This window comes from Onychostoma macrolepis, chromosome 19 (assembly GCF_012432095.1).
Source record: "Onychostoma macrolepis isolate SWU-2019 chromosome 19, ASM1243209v1, whole genome shotgun sequence".
Lineage (NCBI taxonomy): Eukaryota > Metazoa > Chordata > Actinopteri > Cypriniformes > Cyprinidae > Onychostoma > Onychostoma macrolepis.
In genome coordinates, this window is record NC_081173.1 from 26,917,111 (window position 1) to 26,934,613 (window position 17,503).

Below are 17,503 nucleotides of genomic sequence, written 5' to 3' on the forward strand. Positions count from 1 at the left end.
GTACTGAACCAACTTATGGCAATCCTGGCAGTGAAAGCGCTTCATCTGTGTGTGTTGTGATGTGTGGGTGTTGCGGGCGATGACTGCGGGGCATTTGGCCGCTGTTGCATGTGTGTGTTTGTCTGTGTTTATATATTACGCCACCAGTGTCAGCGAAGCTGCATTCAATTTTTTTTTAAGTACAATCAAGCTACTCATTTGATAAAGTAGTTAGCTATGCTACAAGCAAAAAAAGTAAAAAATAAAAACCTTAAGGGTGTGATATATTTTCTAAATACATAACTATCAGATCATAACTTTTGTGTTTAGAGACACATTTTTCTGGCACAACAAGCAATTTGAGAGTGGTCACAGTGTTAAATTTGAAGAGATACATACTAATTAATAAAGTCAAATTTATATAATTTATATAGAATGAAACATAATGATAAAAAATTGCATTTAATAAAATATTTCACAAAAAAAAGATTAAACTGAAAGCTAAAAAGACTTTTAGCTAAAAAGACTTTTATGTCCAGAGTTATAGCGTTTATTTATTTTGAATATTACATAATTGTTTGGTTTATATACTATATTTACTGTTGACTTTTTATTTACTACAGTGTTTATTATGATAGTATACTATTTATACTATATACTATAGTACACTTTATTATTATAGTATACTATATACTGTACCTTGTTTTTTTTAATCACATTTCTGATGTAACGTTTATATTATTTTGTATTATATTATATTTTGTTTTATTTCAGCTTTATTTAATGAATGAAAAAGAATATTAATTGTTTTAGCTTTAACAACACTGATTATGTGGAGGGACTCATTGTTCTGATTTTATTCATAAATGGGAACCTGCTGGATGAACCAATTCACTAAAATAATTTTTCCCAAAACTGACAAAAAGAGTGTGTGTTAAAAATTGTGTTGGTCAGTATTTGTGCTCAATAAAATGTAACAAAATAGTGATGTAGTACCATTTTGTTGCTATTTTTTGGGAAAATTAGCTTGATACTGAAAAAGCGACAGTTTTAAATGTCACAATACTGAAAAATACTGTGAGTATTGTCACGAATTTTAGTCGCTTCCCAAAACACTGTGCATTATGTTACATACTTACTTTAGTACATGCTTTTGTCCAAAGTAACTTAAAAAATAGGAAAGAGTTACATAAGTAGTGCAAGACTGTTTAGAAAAGTACAACCTTGTAATGAGATGTAGGTGTTGATAAAGCAGTAAGGAAACAACAGAGAGGAGTTTTTTGTGTATAACCCCTCTCGTTCTTTGACTTCCTCTTTCCTGTTAGCTTCTGTACTCCTACGTGGAGAACATAAAGCGTGTGTCTGCTGGTGTTTTGTGTGAACTGGCTCTGGATAAACAGTCTGCCGAGATGATCGACGCAGAAGGAGCATCTGCACCTCTAATGGAGCTCCTGCACTCTCCCAATGAGGGGATTGGTGAGTGATGCACATCAAGACCCACCCTGCGTCCCAATGTTCATACTATCCATCCTAAATAGTATGTGAGATTACAATAAGTGTGTCCCAAAGCATAGTATTTTGAAAAGAGTATGCCAAAAGACCCCGGATGGTCTACTTCAGGTCGATTTTTGAAGTGTGGATCTGTGCACACTCTAATGGCTAAAATTGCCCACAATCCATTGCGCTTTGTCGAAGGATTCGGTCCAGAACTACAAACACAAATAAAATGCGTTAGAAAAACTACAAATGTGGCGGATGTGCGCGATTGACCGTTAGGTAGAGAGGTTTACAAAAAGGGGTTTGAGTTACTAATAATCAACATTTAACCTGGTAAAAATATTTATTTATTGTTATCAGTGTTATATTTCATCTTCAACAGCCATGAACTTTTATAAACATCCATTTGGTCGTTAACTTTTAAATGCATCATTATGCAGAAAATATGAGTAGAGTTCTCACCATGAAAGAAAACAGATTGGCAGATCAACAAGCTACTTTTTACTCTCCAATACGGTATGAAATGAAATGTGGAGGATGTTAACAGTGCCAAGATGATTGACAGGCCAGTTTACAGTGACAGGGTGCATGTAACAGATGCGACAGAGCGGTCCGTTAAAGACGCAGTTGTTTGGCGTGATAGTATGTCCCAAAGCTTGTCTACTCTTCTACTACACACTCAAAAGTGTGTACTTTTTGTATGTACAAAAGTACATACTTTAAGGGCGTAGTATAAGTAGGCACATTGGGACGCAGCAATAGTTTAAAGGTCCCATGACATGCTGCTTTTTGGATGCTTTTATATAGGCCTAAGTGGTCCCTAATACTGAATCTGAGGTCTGTTTGCCGAAATTCAGCCTTGGTGCAGAATTTCAGCCACTATGAGCCAGTCCCACAATGAGCTTTCCTTAGGACGTGCCATTCTGTGTCTGTAGCTTTAAGGATGAGAGAGGCGGGGCAAGGTGGAGGGTGGGGGTGTGGCCTTAACCAGCTTGCGCTACCATGCGCTAATGTTGACAGTGGATGTATCGCAATGGCTCATAGACACGCAGTCATTCAAGCTTTTCAGTTTGACCCAGAATCTGATCAGCGGCTACAGCAGGACGTCTCAATGGTTAGTTTAAAATATTGTGTCTGGATACGGTACTTTAGTTGGTTTGTTTATGTATGCTGTTTCAGTTATTATCATGTAGCTAATGCTAGCCATAGGCTCGGATGAAGGAACTAAAAAAATACTTCGGTGTTCATTTGTACATCCAAACACTGAGCAACTATCATGCTTCGCTCGTTTGCAAGCCATGATGTCTCTCGAGGAAAAAAAATATTGCGCTCGCATCGCACGGTAGTAGCTCATTTTCTCATGCAAAGCAGAGAAAGGGGAGGTAACCTTTCCCCGTATGACGACATAAAGGGAAGATTCCAGATTGGGCCATCTGAGCTTTCATTTTCTCAAAGGCAAAGCAGGATACCCAGGGTTCGGTTTACACCTATCGCCATTTCTAGCCACTGGAGGACCGTAGTCAGGCTAGGAGAACTCATATTAATGTTAAAAAACCTCATAAAGTGAAATTTTCATGCCATGGGACCTTTAATGCCACGCCTAAATATGGCAAGCTGTTTTAACATTTAATGTATAAAATGTACTAGAAAATCACATTGTTTTGTTGTTATTATGACTACACAACAGTTTTGCAGTTTAGTTCTTTTCGTGGTCATCAAGAAGAAACGTGACAGCACCGGTGCGGTCTTCAACCCCAGAGGGTTAAATAGATACTAGTAGTTATTTTCTTTAGATACTAGTTCTTATTATTAGATCAATCAATCAATCAATCAACATTTATTTATATAGCACATTTAAAACAACTCCAGTTGAACAATATCCATCACTGAACAATGTCCCAACAGCTAGGGGCAGCTATATGGCACAGAGTAAAGGTGTGTTTTCAACATTGATTTAAAGCAGTCTAATGAGTGACAAGATCTAATGACCAATCGAAGGCTATTCCACAGAAGTGGAGCTGCCACAGAAAAGGCTCGATCACCTTTGGTTTTCAACCGTGGTCTTGGAACATGTAAAAGCAAACTCTGAGATGATCTTAAAGGTCTGGTAACATAGTGATGCTGCAACAAGCATGAAATGTATTCTGGAGCAAGGCCATGCAATCCTTTAAAAACCATTATCAAAACTTTATAATGGATTCTAAAATCAACAGGAAGCCAATGCAGTGCAGCCAGCACTGGAGAAATGCTGGACCACTTCCTTGTGCCAGTCAACAGTCTAGCTGTAGCATTTTGTACTAGCAAATTGCAATAATCCAACCTGGATGAAAAAAAGCATGAATCACGGTTTGCATATCATCAAAAGACAGTATTCTCTTCAATTTGGCAATCATACGCAATTGATAGAGGCTTCCTTTAACAACAGCACTGACTTGTCTGTCAAACTTCAACTCTGAGTCAAAGGTTACACCAAGATTTCTTACTTGTGTGTTGATATTATTGGCTAAGGGGCCAAGATGTACAGAAAGCTGTTTGGCTAACTTTGGGGGGCCAAAAATCACCACTTCCGATTTGGACTCATTGAGCTGCAGGAAACTAGAAGCCATCCAAGCCCTTATTTCATCCAAACACTCCAACAAAATTTATATATTGGGGTCATTGTTACATCTTAGGGGCATATACAGTTGGATGTCATCAGCATAACAATGATAAGCCACATTAAATTAGATACTAGTACCTATTAAATTGGTACTTTTTTGATTAGTTTCTAGTTCTTCAATAGATAATAGGACACATTTATTAGATACTAGTACTTACTCCAAACGTTTCTAGTATGTTTTTTATTTTACTAGTAAAGCTTTTAATTGAACACTTTTGTGGCCATTCTGACTAGTCGTAAGACAAGTTAAAAAGCAGATGTGACTAGTATAATAAGATTTTTTACTAGTAACAATTACAAAAGGTGCTACTACCTGATGAATAACTACTAGTATCTGTTAAATAGGAGCTAGTATCTAATGAAAAGTGATAGTATTTAATAAATAAGTACTAGAATATAATGAATACTTACTAGTAATATTGAAATAGATACTAGTCACTATTGTTGTTACGGGGCTGACGAGACGAGAGACATGCAGATCCATATGCAAGCTTTTATTGATCAGAGACGTGGTCTTAACAGGCAGGGTCGAACAATGGCAGACAAGTATATCATAGGCAATGCAAAGAGTTATCTAAAACGGGCCTGGGTCAGACGACAGCGAACAGTATCAAAAGGGGCTTGACAAGAGAGGTAATCCAAAACGTAAGCAAGAGTCCAGGCAGGGGAAAACACAATCCGAAACAGGCAAGACTAGGGAAACTAACAGGGCTCTGTAGGGCAGCGATAAATGCATACAATACTCGGCGATGACAGAGAGGAAGTCCAAGGCTTATAAAGCGTGTCTGATGGGATCAGCTGTGTAATCAGTGCAATGAGTGATTGGTGACAGTTGTGATCAGTACAATGGACGATGGGAATTGTAGTCTGATGAAATGCAACAGTAGTGTAGTGCAGTGCAAGAGTCCATGTGATGAGCGGGTGACCTCTGGTGGTGAGTGAACAGAAGTGCATGGACAGGATTCGTGACAATTGTAATACATATTAGTGAGAACTGAGTAGTTAATAAATGAAAGACAGATCCCCATAGAAGTCAATGGTAGAAATTTGAAATGTGTTACTAGTAACAGTAGTATAGTTACTAATCTCTATTTGTCACGCTCCTGAACTGTGTTTGTTGTGTTTTCCCTCCCCATGTGTTCCATGACCCAATTTCTTCTCTGTATAATTAGTAATTCCCTGCACCTGTGTTTTTCAGTTATCCTGTGTTTATAAGCCCCAGTCTGTTGAGTTAGTGTTTGTCGGGTTTACTGTTGATGTACTTGTGTCTTCCTCCTGTTCCCTGCGTTGGATGTACCCTCTGTGTTGAATATGACTAGTATATATACTAGTGACCGTACACAAACATGACGGTTCGGTACGTACCTCTGTTTTGACGTAACAGTTCAGTATGGTTTTGGTACAGCAGGAGGAAAAAAACTAAACATTTTTTTAAATTAAACAATGGTTTACTGAACAAATTGCTTTTTCTTTAAATAAATTCAGTTACATTTTTCCTATAGGGATAAAAATCTACCTCAGCTCCTACTCTAAACTATACATTTACATTACTATAAGGTTACAACTAACAACAGAGCCCAAACTCAAATTCAGTTACTATTTATTTTTAACTATAACACTCAAATTAAACATTTGTATGCAAGCATGTAAACTGCACATAATGCAGTTTTTTTTAATTAACTTCTAAATTATACAAGTTCTATTTGTTATTGAAATATAATCATTTGCACAGTGGCTGTCATAACTTGTTTCATAAAAGATTTATCTAAACGTACATTAAATAAAGACATCACTAACTGTTAAAGTAAAATATATATAGTCTTAATATTTCTCAAAATGCTCTTCTCTAGACTTCATTTCTCTAGCAAATAATGAGCTGGGAAGACTGAGTTGCCTGACATTTTGTTTACAAGCTGTTTTGTTGACGTCTTTCTGCGAATGAAACACTGATTGAGCGATTATGTGAGATGTTCATTAATGTTTATTTCAATAGAGCAGGGTTTCCGCGGGTCCTTAAAGTCTTAAATTTACTTTATCAAATTTAAGGTCATAAAAAGTATTAAATTGTACAAGAAAGTCTTAATTATGATTTCAAGAGGTCTTAAATTTGGGTACAGACCACTGTCATTATATATAGATCAGTGGTACAGACCAGAATCATGATGCAGCTTAATGTGACGATTAAAATTCAAAAAGCTATAAATAAATATGAGCAAAGCACGTTTCAAAGTCAGGTGCTGCTTTGTTCTTCTGTTACCGCGGAAACCGTTCGAAAGCGCCTCCTGCTGGCAGAGAATGAATGTGCATGTTCAATAAGGCTGTTGTTGTTAGTGTATTCATGCAATACCGGAGGCTGTAGTTTCAGAACCGGATTTCTAGGACCCTATAGTTTTTTTAATTTATTTATTTTATTATTTTATTTATTTTTAGTATGTATGTATTATGTCAGGTCTTCCAGCCAGTTCTATCAAACCTTTACAATTAATCCAGAACGTGCAGCAAGATTAATTTTTAATGAGCCAAAAATAATGTAAGAAAGAATGAAGAACATCACACCTCTGTTTATCAATTTGCACTGGCTACCAATAGCTACGACCACTGGCTCGGCTCCCTTACCTAAATTAATTACTTCAGACTTATGTGCCTCTAGAAGCTTACGTTCTGCAAGTGAACGTCGCTTTATTGTACCATCCCAAAGAGGCACAAAATCACTTTCACAGACTTTTACATTAACTGTTCCCTCCTGGTGGAATGACCTGCCCAACTCAATCCCAGCAGCTGAGTCCTTAGCCATCTTCAAGAATCGGCCAAAAACACATCTCTTCCATCTTTATTTGACCCTCTAACTCTAGCACTCTCTATTCTAATTCTATTCTTTAAAAAACAAACAAACAAAGAAAAACCTTGCTACGTGTACTGCATTAAGCTAACTGAGACTCGTTATAGCACTTGCATATCATTGCTCTTTTGTTGATTTTGATTGCTTCCATTGTCCTCATTTGTAAGTCGCTTTGGATAAAAGCATCTGCTAAATGACCAAATATTAGTGGCTCATACTATTTTATAGCACTTGCTATTCAATTCTGTATATTATTATTTTTTAAGGAATTATGTAGTTGTTTAATTGTATACACTTAATTATTGTCCTAACCAACTCCTAACCCTAAACATACCCGTTGATAACCCTCTTGAAATATTTAACCTAATTTATTTCAATATATTCTATATATTCTGTTTTCTTGGAAGGAAAGACTTGTGTCTGTGAGAGACTTCAGTTCATTAGCCGCAGCGCTTCACGTCTGATGTGTGACAAACTTAAAGTGCAGTAAATGGTAAAACACTTGCAGTACAAATTGGTGTGATTATTAGTAGTATAAATGTAAACTAATTTGAATACAAATACTAATTTACAACATCCAGCATCACAATTAACTGTTTTGCACAGCTAAAAAGGCTAAATGGTGATTGCTGACTCCCCCTCAAACAGTTCACGCTAGCTCTTACATTAAAAATAAGATGGAAAGAAAAAAAAAAGAATAGTTTCCATGGATCTAGTCTTTGCATCTGTTTGTTTAATGTTTGAATGAGCTCTCCTCTGTTGGAGTAGATAGCGCTGTCCCAAAAAATAGGGTCCTAGAACTGCAGCCTCCGGTATTGCAGGAACATTAGGTTTTTTTGTTCAGACCAATGTGAAAATCGACCCATGTTTTTACCTTGCAAACACGCAGAGCTGTAAATGTGAACTGGTGGGTCAATAAGAAGATAATTCATTATAAAAATCTAAACAGTAAAATGTTTGTTATTTAATTAACATAATAATTTATTGATAATTGTTTAAATTAATATAATAATTAATATCATCCATTTTCTTAAAAAATGGTTTAAAGGCTGAAATGTGAAGTGTATCATTTTATAAAACTTTTTGTTTTCCTGAAAACTTGTATCTGAACTGTAAATCATGCTTTTTACAGTCATTTTACAGTTTAATAGTTTACCATAGACATTGTTCTACCCTGCTCATATGGTATTAATTTTATTTGTGCAGGTCTTAAAAAAGGTCTTAAAAAGTCTTAAATTTGAGCTTAAAAATCCTGCAGAAACCCTGAAAGAGGAAAGAGATTATCTTGCCAATGCGCTCACTTGCACTCCGCTCTGACAAGGCTTCTATACAGTGATTTGAATTTCCTGAAAAAATGTTATGATTTGTTTGGTACACATGCGTACAAAACAGAAAGACCCATACCGAATACGTGTACCGTTACACCCCTAATCTTTAAAAAGTCAATAGCATCTAAAGATTAAGCACTAGTGGCTAAAGAATACGTACTAGTAACAATTGAATGAGTACAAGTACTTAACGGAATAGATACTAGTAGCTAAAAAATAAGTACTAGTACCATTAAAATAGATACTAGTATGTTTTAAAGATTAAATGTTAAAACAGCTTGCCATGCCTCATGACTAATTAAGTAAGTGTCATTCTATGTTGTTAAAACACAGAAAAGAGCCATATGCCATTGGACAGATCATAGTTTGTACAACCATTTGAAACTGTGCAAAGCTTCCCTCTGATTTTGCATCACATTCCCAGTGGAAGTAAGCTGATACAGAAAACTGGCATCTCTGAGTTCTTCTGTTTATAGTATCACACCAACAGCTTTCATAAACCACCAACACTGACAATGACAGTCTGTGGTAGACAAACACTGTCAGTGATGTCGCAGCATGTCGTTATGCTGACTTTGGTGCCACACTTCAATATAGAAAAGGAGCCGAACACACAAAAGACCACAAGTTTGCAAGTGAATCCTCAGCTCGACATTTGGTTTCTCACGTAATGTGTTAAATGGCTTTTAGTCTCACAAGCTGAAATTTTCACTTTCAGGAATACATCTGGGTAACAGTATAGCCTAATCTGAGCAAGAACAGTCTTTTTATATATAAGAAGGCCATCTGACTGGCATGTGACACAACACATCACTTGATTACACTTCACTTGATTTGATCTGATATTTAAGGACTGATATTTTATGCATTACATAATAATAATAATAATAATATTAGTCCGTAATAATTTGTAAATAATTATGATGTCTCGTATATCAAAGTATCTGGTTGTAATCATTCTCTCTTCCTCAGCCACCTATGCTGCAGCCGTTCTCTTCCGCATCTCTGAGGACAAGAGTTCAGACTACAGGAAGCGTGTGTCAGTGGAGCTCACTCATTCCCTCTTCAAACATGACCCTGCAGCCTGGGAAATGGTGAATATATTTATTCAGGAGTCACACAGCACTCTAGCACACTCTCAGATTAGTGCACATTATTATTAATGAGATCATTTCGAATTATGTATGCCATGTCAATTTTTAGCAATCGTAATGAAATAATTATATTGATGCGGCATAACTAACGACAGACCTTTCAATTACTGAAAGTTAATGCAAACCAAGTTGGTAATTCAACCCTGATGTGAAACAGAGTGCACATTTGTTTTCAATAATTCAATGTTTCGGTGTCAATTTAGTTTCTTATACTGCTTGTATGATTGTCAAATACGCATTGATATTTTTAGCCATTTTTTAGTGTGTAGATCAGCAAAAATGGCTCAGAAAAGTGATGTTAGTTATCAGAGAAGTGTCAATTTTGCAGATACAATTTGGTTTGATTTTTTTTTAATTCAATGACATTTAAATGTCCTTTTGTGTGACTTGTGTCCAAAAGGTTTGAAGTACTTTTTGGGTCCATTGTGTAATACTATAAATAGTTGTAAATGTAAATGAGATGGATACGTATATAAGGAGGCATATGTCCAAATGAAAGTGAATGGTGACCACAGCAGTCAGGCAAGATTGTCTGTGAAAAACCTCTTAAATTTCAGTCTGATTCTCACACAAAACTTCAGAAGGCTTGAAATATAGTGCATGAATCGTATGAACCACCTTTATGATGCTTTTATGCTTCTTTTTTGGCTTACTTGGAGCTTGATAGGCCCAGTCCTCAATCACTTTCTTATATGGACCAGAGCAGCTCAGACATTCTGTTAAATTTCTTCTTGGTGTTCAAAAGAAAAAAGAAAGTCATACAGGTTTGAAGCATAGATTAAAGAGTTAATCTACTGTAAACCAATTTGCTTTTTAACGACACAAGATTTTTGCTCATCAAGGCTGCATTTATTTGATCAAAAATGCATTAAAATCAGTAATATTGTGAAATATTATTACTATTTAAAATAGCTGTTTTCTATTTGAATATGTTTTAAAATATAATTAATTCCTGTGATCAAAGCTAAATTTTCAGCATCGTTACTCGTCTCCAGTGTTACATGATCCTTCAGAAATCATTCTAGTATGCTGATTTGATGCTCAAGTTACATATATTTTGTTATTTTCTGGTATTTGAAAAGTGTCTATCATATCCTTGTTCTACATGAAAAAAAACTTTTAATGATTATGTTTGCATTCATATTCTTTCAGGCACACGCCGCCATGCCACTCGACCCTGGATATATACCAGATGGTGAGTTGAGAGCCCAGCACATTCACTCACTATCCTTCTGCTTTAGTACGCAACACCACCACAAATTGCCTATTTATCCGGCACATCTCGCTGCATTAGAGCGAAGAGCATTAAAATAAAATGCCACATGACAAATGAGTTATGGCGTGCGTATGCGTGTGAGAGAGGGGTCAAAGACAAAAAGATAAAGAGAGACAGTCATTGAATTCGCATTTATCAAGCGCAAGGGCGGTTTGATTGTGTTGTTGTCAGTTTGTCCCATGAACTGACAGAATGCCGTGTTCCTCAGAGAGGGAACATTAAGTATGCGATGTGCTGTTCACTCGTTCGTCAAAATTGGAAATAAAAAACAACCTACTGAAACCAGATCACCCTGTCTGATCCTCTTATGCAGATATTTTAAACACTGACACTGTTCAGCCATAAAATATCTGAAGAACACCCCACAGTTTGTAAAAAAAATAAGCAAAACAAAGCTCTAACAATGAAAGTCTACAATAAATACATCTGTATGGAAAACTTAGTAGCAAGAGACTATAAACTAATTCAGAATGAGAATGTAAGAATGATTCTGTTCAATTAATTATTGTTTTATGATGAATAATCATGAAACAGGCTGTTTCATGGAATGATTAAAAAATAAATTATAGTACACATTACATTAATTAATAAAAAACAGCAACAGTTCGTTACCCTAAAGGTGGGGTAAGTGATTTCTGGTAGCCAATGTTGACATTTGAAATCTTGCCCCTATTTTGATAGCTCCACCCCACACATACGTACGGCAACGATTAGTTCTGTGAAACAAAGCAAAACCAATGTTACTCACCTATCGAGAAGAAACAAAGCAACCTCGGAATCCGATCGCAGGCCTCCCCGCTCATTCTGTTCTCTCCAGTGCTGGAAAGCTGATCCGATATTTACACAGGTCCTACTTCTTGCCTTATCGTAACACCGTGTCTAGCATTACACCGGACATGAGCGGTGCGGCGCGACAAAGTACTATAGAGCTCATTATAATTAGTGATGCTGTCTACACTGGATGCTGCACTGCGATACAAATCCCCGACAGTAAACTGCTGCTGCGTTCTATTTATGACGTACTGACACAAATTTCAAATGATTTTCAATTGTCGCTTTGTTGCTTTGTCGCGTCTGGTGTAGACACAGTATAAGCTTTCTTTTGTTTTTTATCAGCAAATCTATCTTTGTCGTCGCTTGACTTGGCTAGGCTAGGCTAATGTCTGTCCTGTGCACTGAGCGCTCTCTTCTGCATCATGAGCAGACACGCCCCTTACTGCTGATTGGTTACAAGTTAGTTTTGGTACTGGGCCCGACACATTTTTCACTTCACAATTGTTCCCTGCAGATCTTGGACTGTTTACAAAAATCTACTGAAAATAATACAGCTGTAATATTTTGTCTTGCACAAAACAAGCATTACTTTCCGTGTACTATCACAAATATGATGTGTGAAGTTTGAGGATGAGCGTGTTTTTCTACCTGATTCTTCAGGCATTTCTGCTCTGGTCTCAGGGGTGTATGTGTTTCTGTCTGAATGTTGGTGTATTAACAAGTTGGATTCATTGAATTTGTTCATCTGAAATCTCCCTCGGTCACTTACATTTCATTAACCAGCCCTCCATCAATGTCAAGGGTCCTCCATTATGTGAAATTGCTGGAAGTATTTTGCATGTTTTTATTCTTTTTTTCCCCTGCTCAAAGTTGTATCCATCAGCAAAGTGATTAATTAAGGCAATGATGCTGTGCACACGGTGTACACTGATTTTACCATGGTTAGAGGAGTTTCAGACACTCTGCTTTACTTCTGCACATCTCATTACTGAACATGACCTTGAGCAGCTTAGTGCTTTTATAAAAAGGCAACAAATGACATTCAATGAATAATCAAATCTAATAATAATATTAAATTACCTTGTAATGATTTAATTAATAGGACTGTCAATTTAACGTTCATTTAAATATTATAATTTAAAAACAACACATTGAAAAATGTCCACATTTATTCATGCTATGTTCTGACCAAACCTATGTAACAAATGTACATAATTACACTATAAAATTACATGTTCTGTAATATTTCATTATAAATCTTTGTATATATTATATGGTGAGATTAACTAATCGTATAGTTAATGCATTTACTATTATAATTTACATTTTTTATATAAGCAAAATATTAATTAAATATTACATTCTATATAATATTTTAGTGTAATTTATAATATTCATATATAATTATATGGAATATATAATTATTAGAAACTATCTGTAAATTTTATAATAAATTACAGAATAATTATATATATATAATCAGTAATTTATTAAAATATTTATAGATCATTTATACTATATATTAATGCTGTCAAGCGATTAATCGTGATTAATCTCATCGAAAGAAAGGTTTTGTTTACATAATATATGTGTGTGTACTGTGTATATTTATTATGTACCTGTATATATAAATACACACACAGTTTATATTTTGAAAATATTTACATGTATGTACATATATACATTTATATTCATATAACTTATATTATATATAAATTGATTTAATATATAAACGTAACATATTTTTCTTAAATATATACATGTATGTGTGTGTATTTATATATACATAATAAATATACACAGTACACACACATATTGTAAACAAACTTTTCTTTTGGATGCGATTAATCACGATTAATCGATTGACAGCACAAATATATAAATATACAGTATAAAATGTAATATTTCATTATCGAATTTTTTATACATTTCGTTTTTTTATATGCTGTATTTGTAACAATGCCACAAATAACTATTATTAAATCATTTTTAGAAATTAAAAAAACAAAGACAAAAACAATTGAAATATTTTGTTTGCACATCATTACTGTAACTTTAAATTCTCTCTTTCTCTCTCTCTCTCTCTCTCTCTCTCTCTATGTAAGATCTGGATGCGGTTTACCCTCCATATGGTTACTCTGATTTACCCATGGATGGCCTCCCGCTGGACGCTGAGCTACATGAGCAATACATGCCAGAAATGACCTATGACCCTCGACAGGTGTACCCAAATCCTCTTTAACAACACTGCCAGCAGGTTAGCTTGCACACGCTTCCCCGGCGTCCAATTCAGAGTCTCTAGTGGTGGATTAACTCAACATTATCTCATTCTTGCGATTGTTTATCTATTCCTGAATAAAAAAATCCCAACAAAGATGTTCCTCTCAGTCTTCAGGTCAAATGAAGAGGATGATGAAGATGAAGACTACAAACCAGTTTGTTCCCTGCGAAAAAAAACACGGAGCAGGGCCTGAACTGTGCAGTGCTCGAACGAGAGAAGAACAAAACACACGACTTGCTTTAGTTCACCACCGGTCTGTTTGTGACGTGAACTCTAAGCACTGCCTAACTCATCTTGTTATCTTGTGCTACTAACAGAGTGACAAAGCCTAAAAGTGTGGTGACGCGATAAGCATGTGATCATAACATGTACATTTTGTACTTTATATTGTTTGTCCAAAGATGTCCAAACAACTCCGTCCTAGAAATGTAGCATAGCTAGCTAGCGGCTCAGCCACACGAGGGTTCCTTTTCCTTTGCGTTCTGTGTATTTGTGGCTCTGAGGCATTGCTACCGAGTAGAAAATAAACAAAAGCAACAACAAAACCTACATCTAAAAACAAAAACTTGTTTGTATTTTCATAATCTCACTATTATAAGATGACATTTGTTGACATTGATATGTTGTCCTGCCTTTTTTCTGGTCAAGGGCAGGATTTCTTCTGTTTTATTTGTTTTATTGTGTTTAAGAGACAAACTGATATTCAGTTGGAAGAGAAGGTTTGTGGAGTATGATTTCATGATTTCATAAGACATTTTAGCAGGCATTGATGGATGATAGATCTTTAAACATTATTCACAGCTATAATATACAAACGTATCTCTGGACACAAATTCCTAATAAAATAACGCCAATGGTTTTGAAATTAAATTCTCAACAAGCACATACAAGTGTCCAAATACAGTTGGATATAGGTCCATTTATTTTCTATTATATATTAGCTGTATTTTTTAATGACACCGCTATCATGCAACAACATAATAAATCCAAAATGAATTGTATGATTCATACATTTGCACGTATGTCAACATTGCTGAATTAAATAAGTACAATGTATGGCCACTTGTGTAGTATATTTTAGAGAAATCTAATATACAGTGATTCTATAAAATAACCATTTGTTTTTCATTCAGTGCTATTACTGTAATAGGGAACATTTCACAAGGAGCATGATGTCATTATCATGAATGAGATGTTTTTATTATTTTATTTTGCATAATCAGTTAGTTTTGTTATTTTGATTATGCTCTAGTCTAGAATTATGGTATATTGTTGTTCATTAAGACTGAACACAGTGTACTGTTTTACAAAGGAATGATTAGCATTATAATGATTGCTTTTCCTACCTTGCAGTTTTAAGTCGCCCCTAAATAGTTTCCAGCTAGACTTTCAATACAAAATAACCCCATTATTATTACACAGCTCTCTGGAACACGTTATTCTGATTGGTCAAATTATTGTACGATTATGACTGGCCGACTACATTATCCTTTACTTGTTTACCCCAGAGTATTCACTCTCTTATGCCCTCTTTATATAACATCCCTTAGACTTTAAATATTTTTTATACAAAAACTATATTGTTTTACATCATTGTATATAGACAAATATAATTGTGCTAATCTTGTTTTGAATGACATGCTGAATTTTGTGGTCATATGACTGATTATGATGCAAGGGATCTTACACATGCATTTGAAAGGCATTGCAGTCGGTGTGAAGTGTGATTGCTGATTGATGAAATTGCAGTAATTGTCATGCATCGTTCATTAACTGTAACTATTAGTGGAGAATTTAACTTCATGATTACAAATCTGCCTGCCATCTGTTGGTATATAAGGAACATGTATGTGCCAAAAGTAATAGTAGTTAGATTCATGAAGACTATTCTGGTACGGTTGCCCCTGTTATGCTCAAATCTTTTACAGCAGTGGTGTTCGTATCAATCGTGTTAAAGGAATAGTTCACACAAAAATAAAAATTTGCTCAATATGTATTCGCACTCAGGCCAAGATGTAGATTAGTTTGTTTCTTCATTTGAACAGATTTTGAGAAATGTAGCAGTGAATGGGTGCCGTCAGAATGAGAGTCCAAAACATCACAATAATACACTAGTAATCCACACCACTCCAGTCCAGCAATTAATGTGGGAAGCGAAAACCTGCAAGTTAGTAAGAAACAAATCCATCAAGACATTAACTTAAGTCCATTGCGTCCATCTAAAATATAAGTCCATAATCAATAATATTGCTTTCTCCAGTGAAAAAGTCATCTCGTCTGAATCAGGAGAGAAATATGCACAGATCAAGCACTGGTTACAAGCAAAAACAGTTCTAAACAAATGTTTTGGTGGATTTTGATGCGAGAAGTCACTGGAGGAAGTATTATTAAGGATTATGGACTTATATTTTGGCCAGAAGCGATGGTTTAAAGTTAAAAATGCCTTATTGACGGATTTGTTTCTTACAAACAGATTTTTGCTTAAGATATGACATGGACTGGATTTATGTGGATTACTTGTGGATTATTGTGATGTTTGGACTCTCATTCTGACGGCACCCATTCACTCGTTGGTGATATAATGCTGAATTTCTCCAAATCTGTTCTGATGAAGAAACAAGCTCATCTTGGATGGCCTAAGGGTGTGTAAATTTGTCAGCAAATATTTATTTTTGGGTCAACTATTCCTTTAACTTTTAAGCAAATATGTGGAACAGGATCTGAGAAACAGGATAATTTGGTTAGTTACGTGGGCTCTTTCATGTCATGGAGAGATTTGTGATTTTTCTGCATATTCAGTGATAATTGCACTCCTGATGATGCTGTCATCATAGAGTAAATCATTTCAACATGCCCACCTGCAACAAAAAAAGAAAAAAAACTAAAAAAACATGCACGGAATGTCAACGGGGAATCACAGTGAATATGCATTTTTACTGAACATTTTAGTTTGACAGTGGTTTTTTTTGTTTGTTTTCAAATAAATAAACTGAATTATATTAACTGTCTCAGCTCCTTGAGTTTTATTCAAAGTGTAGCACCTACAATGATACATTTACTAGCACTGTACATATAAAAAGGTTCTTGTGTCATAATTTAAATGACTCCTTGACTGATCATTTGTTAAGCACATTTGGCCAGAGGCCGAACATAAATGTTATTGAGGTTGAAACGCTGAGAGACATTTATAGATACGGTCTTCATCCAATAAATGATACACTTATCCAGGCTTGCATTTACTGTTTTGTTAAAGCAATTGTAATATTTATAGTCAGTTCAAAAAGAAAATTATTTGCAAAGAATACCAAATAATCTACTGGCACTCCAACCTAAGGCCTATCTGGCGCATTTTACTTGATGACCCCCTTTATCACCCACATGAAAAAAATACTATAGTAATTTATAGTAAATACTATAGTGTTTTTGAACCATAAAGTACTTGAATTAATTTGTTGTGGTAATTCTATAGTTGCTCTGGTAATATAACAACTATAGTAATATAAACAAATTACCCAATACTGTACTAAGTGTTCTACAACTATAGGGTATTACAATACACTACAGTTTAATGTAGTAAAAACTAAAGTAGGCCTATACTACGGTATTTATTACAGTTTATCAGTTCACTATAGTTAATACTACAGTATGCTGTAGCTTTCATTAACAAAAAAATGTTGTAAATGCTAAAATATCCCTGCTGAAAAAAACAATAGCAC

General features: G+C 35.1%; 1 protein-coding gene across 3 annotated transcripts in view; it reads left to right on the forward strand.

Moving 5' to 3' along the window:
- jupb (junction plakoglobin b) overlaps nucleotides 1-16,791 on the forward strand; it is an 81,676-nt gene extending 64,885 nt beyond the window's left edge. For all 3 annotated transcript variants that reach the window (XM_058753359.1, XM_058753358.1, XM_058753361.1), the window contains 5 exons: nucleotides 1,305-1,455; nucleotides 9,275-9,396; nucleotides 10,609-10,651; nucleotides 13,612-13,763; nucleotides 13,895-16,791. In XM_058753359.1, coding sequence (XP_058609342.1) covers nucleotides 1,305-1,455; nucleotides 9,275-9,396; nucleotides 10,609-10,651; nucleotides 13,612-13,748 — 453 coding nt within the window. In that variant the 3' untranslated portion in view covers nucleotides 13,749-13,763; nucleotides 13,895-16,791. The remainder of the gene's footprint in view (nucleotides 1-1,304; nucleotides 1,456-9,274; nucleotides 9,397-10,608; nucleotides 10,652-13,611; nucleotides 13,764-13,894) is intronic.
- Nucleotides 16,792-17,503: the final 712 nt, after the last annotated feature.